A 6,371-nucleotide genomic window follows, 5' to 3' on the forward strand; every position below is an offset into this window, starting at 1 on the left:
TATCTTGAAATAATGTATTCCTCATTAGAATACATAAATCTCATAAATGAAAGAACTTATTACTCAATCTAATATTTTTTTTTTTTTCAAATGTATTTATAATTAAACTTACTTTTATGCGATACAATATTATGCAAAAAAAAAATTTTAAAATATATATTATTATCTTCAAATAAATAAGTAATTTGATTTCAAATATATCATATTTTATACAATTTCTTAACCGGTTGAAACTTTTTATTAAATTCGTAATTTTAAGTTCATAAATATATCAATCACTATAATATGTACCCCTGATTCATTACTTGTTTCATTACTTGTTTTCGATAACAATAACACGAAAATTGTTAAATATGCAATGCATCTTTCGATTTCTTGAATAGTATTCTTGAATGATACTTCAACGACTATAAATCAATTATTTCGAGCATAATAATATATATCAATACTATTCGTATATTTTTTAATTTATTTTTGGCACTATAAACTTATAAATATATAAATATATATATTTAATAAAAATAGAAAGATATGTACAGTATATAGTGACACATATCAAATTAAACAATATCAAATTATACAATTTCAATTATACAATAATTTAATCAAAACAAACTTATAAATTTCAATAACTTGTTTAAATTATTAAAAAAATTCGTTTGTCTAATTTTTATAGTAAGTATTTGGCATTTTTCATCCTATTTTATACCTAAAATTCTTCATATATTATTAAATAAAATTTTATAAAAATATTCTTCGTTAATTAAATAATATTTAAAAAAAAATGAATGTTTTCTTTTGTAAAATAAAAAAAAAATTATTTTTTACGTATATTTTAATAAATGTAATATCAAAATTGAATTTAAATTATATCAATTATGCATTGAATAATAAACATTAAAAATGTTTTTACTGATTAATATTAATTAAGTATAAGTCACATAATTAAGTATAAATATTTTTTTAATATAATTTTTTAAAATACTTAAAAATATATAATCAAATTCAATTTCTTTTTATATCACAAAATTTTTTATTCTTTGAATTGAAATTTATTAAACTTTTGTTTAATAAATTTTTATCAATTAAATTGTTTGATATTTTAAAAAAATATTCACTAAATAATAATAATAATAAAAATTTTCTTTTTTTTAAATAATTAAATACAATAAATTTTTTCTCATTTGTACGTATAGCTTTCTATTATTTATAAAAAATTTATTGTATATTTTATTATTATTAATTGTCTTTTCAAAAATATATAAATAGTTCTGGCATTCCGATATTTGAAATCGAATTATTTTTCATTATTTTTTCATCTTATTATTATTGTATTACTTGTTTTACTTGTTTTCAATATCATTAAAAAATATATGTTTATTCAGAATTATTACTCAAGTTGTTTTAAGTGTTTCTTAAAAAAAAAAAATTTGATTGATACAGATACAAGAGAATAAATTAGATAAATTAGGAGACCATAGTGATATAAGGAAGAATAAACTTGATGATAAATAGAGTATGATAAAAATGTAAAACAAACAAGACAATAACCCATTAAAGCAAACGTGTGTAGACGCAAGAAAATCCATACGAGAATTCTAAGTTCTAGACGATTTTCTAATAATTTCTGTAATTTCTCTTGCTTCTTCAATATTTTGGTTAACTACAAAAATTAATACAGATAATAGTATGAGAATGAATACTAAAATATGAAATTATTAATTAAACAATTAAGTAATGATTCACTTGAATATCGTTTAAATAAATAATTATTAATTTATCATTATATAAAAAAATAAAATTGCCATACTTACATCTCTTTCAGCATACATGATGATAAATTCGAGGAAAAAGCAAAAATAATATCCTGAATGAACTCCATGCCATACCGCAAGAAAAAGCAATGTCATAATTTGACTACAGGTTACTGATCCGAAAACTTTCAATCGTTTGTAAATATATTCCGCACACCAAATATTGGTATTTATATTAAATGACATAATATAATGCTTAAATTTAGTTGCTGTTTCAAATTTTAACACATCAACATTTGTACAACCATTCCAAAGAGGACGACCTTTTTCATCTTTTCCATTATAAGATAAACCAAATATTGTACAAGCCTGAAATAAAAAATATCTTTTATTAGATATATTTTATTTTTAAAACGAAATAAATAATAAATAAATATTTCGTTAATAAATTCTAATCTATTAACAAATTAATAAACATGAATTTGAAAAAATTTTCTAATTTTTTATTTTCTTATTTATTTTTATATATATTTATTTTGTATTTAATTTATATTCAATACATCTACTATAATCATAACATATTTGAATAAAAAAATAAATAATATGCATATGATTTATGCATATGATTATATGATAATTAATAATATATTTTTATATATTTGTATTCTTACCCCTTCAGCCAATAACCAGCAAGAAACATATTTATACAGATTGACGTGACCCCATAAACCAATAATAAAAATACGTTTCAAAAAGAATTGCTGTCGAAACTCCATACTTAAAATATATTCATGAGGTATGTACCAAATTCCTAATTGATGAAGTATCATGTATACGATTCCAAGAAACATTTTAAAAATACCAGGCAAGATAGAATTATGAATTTCAATTTCTTGTACTATAAAATTCTAAAGTAAAAAAATTAAATTATTTTTTTTTTTAATTTAATTATTATATTTTATTATAGAGAAATATATTGGATTTTTTCGATCTTTTTTCAATCTTTTTCAATATTTAATCAATATTTTAATATGACTTACACCATCCGCATTAATCGATGTATACCGTCCTTGCACAAAATCTAAGTATCTTTTCAAGTTAAATTGTGGTCCAACTATAAATGACGCTGGAAAATATGAAAATGCTGCAATCTCCAAAAACGTTGGATGATCTTTTAAGGCCACTTGCTTTTGTTGTATGGACAATGATTCCTGAAACGGATAATTTCATTAATTAAAGTTGTTCTTTATAAAAAACAATTCTTTTGTTTTTTATTTTTCGTAATTATATTTAACTTCAATCTTAATCTAATCCCTTTTGTTAACTAGCTTATTTATTTAAGAATTAAAGATATTTATCGCATTATATTATTTATTGCTCTTTACGTACTTCGGGTTTTTGGCCATCTAACATATCGAATGCGATACCAATTAATCGTAAAGTTAATACACATTGTGGCATTGTCCATTTTATATCATATTCACGTGTACTTGTTAAATAATATCCTATTAACAATAAAAACAATTAATATTTTCTAATAATATATAAATCATGTCATTCTAATGATATATTTATTATTATATTTATTATGTACAAAATTTCATATGAATCAACAATATATTATATGAAATTATAATATATTATAAATTATTTATACATGTAAATAAATGTGATATAATTATTGAATTGTATAATTGTTTAAAATTTTTTAAAATTATATAAGAATTATTATATTATATGTATATATAGATATATTATTTTTTCATACCACAAAAAAGATAAACCATGTTGAAGACAAAAATAATAAAAACTGCCAAAGAAGAACCACCAATATATTTTAAAATGCTATAAGTGGTATACACTGCTAGTCCTGAATGAAATAGATTAAGTCCTGTAATAATAATATATTCATAACCAATTTATTCCTTACATAATTATTCAAAAATATATTTTTCGCGACTGAAAATTATACTTAATATATACCATAATTAATTAAATAATTAATTTATACATTTTTTTCAGAAAATAAAAATAAGACAAAAAAAATTTATTTACAAAATAAAAATAAAAAATATTTTTCTTATTTAATTTATTAGATTATATTTCTATATAGTAAATATTAAATTTAATTTTGTTATAAAAATTAAATGTTTTTAATGAAAACCTGAAACTTATATCATTTTGACAAGTTTGGCAATTTTAGTATTCAATACTATTTGTTGAAGACAAATAATTACCAAAATTCCACAAGCAAATCGAAACACCACAGGTTATAAAAAATATATGTTGATATATTGGATATTTTCCATATAAAGTATATCTATGAATGAAGGCGATTGGAAATCCTGAAATTTTAATTATAATTACATCATGATTACACAAATCAAGCTTTATTAGAATATTTTTAAATGTTTCATTTCATGCATATTTACTTATAAATATTAATATTTAAGAAATTTTAAGTCGCTAATATTTTTTAATAATTTTAAAGTTTACTCTTAAATGAATACATAAAAATTCTTACAATAAATTCTTGAATATCTAAATATTATAAATATTAATATGATTTTACAATTTTTATTATAACATATTAAGATATAAATAAAATATAAATAATACTAAAATAAAAATAAAAAACTTAATTAAAAAAAGAACGAAAATATATGACACATTAAAAATATATAGAAATATAGAAAATATAAAGAAAAACTTATTAGTTAAATAGAAATAATAATGCAAAAATTAAGAATGCAAATATATTTGAAAATAAAACTTTTAAGAAATTTGCTCTGTAAATTTTTTTGCAAAGATCGTTTTACAAGAATATTTTTATTGAAACTAATCAAGAATAATTTTCCTTCAAAGCATATGTGTATTTACGAAAATTAATTAAAAATTAACTCAATTTTTGAAGAATCTTATTTTCAAATATATTAACATGCGTAAACGATATTAATAGATTAGATTAGGTTAATAGAAAAAGAAAAAAGAAAAGTTATTTAGAAGATAGAATAAACATAATTTCTTTACGCGGGAACTACTAAAATCTTGTACACGCATGTGTAATAATAGAATATATATATATCTATCGTCCAAAAGTTTGAAAAATAAAGAGAACTTGAAAATATCAAAAATCATATATTAAAATCATTATAGTTAAAGCTTGATAAATAATAAAAAAAATTTTATTAATATAAAAACATTAATTAAAGCTTAAATAATTAAATCAAAATCAAATTTTTGTTTGAAATAATCATTTTTATTATTAATTATTTTTGAAAAAATTTTTGCCATTTTATCTATAAATATTTCTTTAATTAAGCAAATATTAATATCAATAAATATTTATTATAAATAGTTATATTTATAAAAGATTTTTTACTTCATATAAAAATATTATTTTTAATTTTTTAAATGATAGATAGTACATTCTCAAATCATTCTAAAAATGTGACAACAACTTTAAACTTAAAAATTAAAATAAACTAAGTATAATTATTAAACAATAATACGTAATGAATTGAAAACTAATTATAACTAATTAATGATGCAAATGTAATAAGATCAAAGATTAAAGTATTTTATATAGGTATATATAATTAAAAAAAATAAAAATGAGAAAAATAATTGAGGATTTGTAAGAAAGAAAAAGAACAAAATATATTTGAAAATATTAGCATCTATTTACCAACTAAAATGGAGAAAAAAAGACGAGTTGCAGCCTCAGGTACATTTAAATGTTCAGAGAAGAATGATACAATGTTAAACATTGTTAATATTTTAATATTTTTGAAATTATGCTTCGACTTCTTTACATCAATTTTATAATATTATAAAATTTTTTTTATAAAGAATAAGTAGATAAAAATTTATTAATTATGCAATATTATAACTTGTAAGTTTTAAGGTTAGAGATACTAGAAGGTTAGAGAATAGATCGATACTAAATCACAATGCACAGAGAATTTTATTGTGTGTTCTAAAAATCATTAAATTGATAAGATCATGAAAAATAACTTTTTATAATTTTTAAAAGTTATAAAAACGGAAATTATATTAAAACAAATATTACTATTTTAAAAATCTCTTTTTTAAAATTAATTTAATTTATTATAAAATAATTAAGAAACTTCAAAGCAAAATTTTCATAAATTTAAGAACACCTGAAAATGATAGTAAATATTTACTTGCTATTGTTATTATTTATTAATTTATTGGTTTTATTATTAATTCATTAAATAGATTTTATTGTAATTTTATTTGCTTATTTCTTATATAATTAACTATAATGGCATAATTTATTTAAAAAATATAATATAGTAATAAATTAAATATATAAAAACATTTTTTAACTTTGTTTTTCTTTTTATTATAATTATTTCATCTTTAACAATATTTTAAATAATTATATTAAAATATTTTTTAAAATATTTTTTCAATACATTATATATTAAAATTTTATAATTGTTAATGATTTTCACATAAAACTTAAATAAAAAAAATAAAAAACTTTTTTCTAAAATTTAATAAATAAATCATAAGAAAGAGATACATTAATTATATATTAATTATAATTAAAATTAAATATAAATAAATTTTATATATTTAATTCTGTAC

The 6,371-nt window shown here is 18.1% G+C and overlaps 1 protein-coding gene across 1 annotated transcript; it reads right to left on the minus strand.

Annotated features, from left to right (window-relative positions):
* Positions 1 to 449: 449 nt before the first annotated feature.
* nes (lysophosphatidylcholine acyltransferase 3 protein nessy) lies at positions 450 to 5,735 on the minus strand. The gene is made up of 8 exons (XM_003695379.4): positions 5,443 to 5,735; positions 3,992 to 4,099; positions 3,523 to 3,645; positions 3,144 to 3,259; positions 2,795 to 2,965; positions 2,426 to 2,662; positions 1,815 to 2,123; positions 450 to 1,663 (listed from the first exon to the last, which is right to left on the minus strand). The coding sequence occupies exons 1-8, from the start codon at positions 5,522 to 5,524 to the stop codon at positions 1,391 to 1,393; spliced, it is 1,419 nt and encodes a 472-aa protein (XP_003695427.2). The 5' UTR covers positions 5,525 to 5,735; the 3' UTR covers positions 450 to 1,390.
* Between the last annotated feature and the right edge of the window lie 636 nt (positions 5,736 to 6,371).

The sequence above is a fragment of the Apis florea genome, unplaced genomic scaffold, assembly GCF_048593485.1.
Source record: "Apis florea isolate Af1SG1 unplaced genomic scaffold, ASM4859348v1 contig_2492_pilon, whole genome shotgun sequence".
Classification (NCBI taxonomy): domain Eukaryota; kingdom Metazoa; phylum Arthropoda; class Insecta; order Hymenoptera; family Apidae; genus Apis; species Apis florea.

Bases quoted from the DNA above. Each gene is read 5' to 3' on its own strand.
- nes (XM_003695379.4), bottom strand. From the start codon at position 5,524: ATGTTTAACATTGTATCATTCTTCTCTGAACATTTAAATGTACCTGAG. The intron at 3,260-3,522 runs GTATGAAAAAAT...TATTGTTAATAG, and splicing joins CATGGTTTATCTTTTTTGTG to GATATTATTTAACAAGTACA. The intron at 2,124-2,425 runs GTAAGAATACAA...TTTTTATTTCAG, and splicing joins GCTGGTTATTGGCTGAAGGG to GCTTGTACAATATTTGGTTT.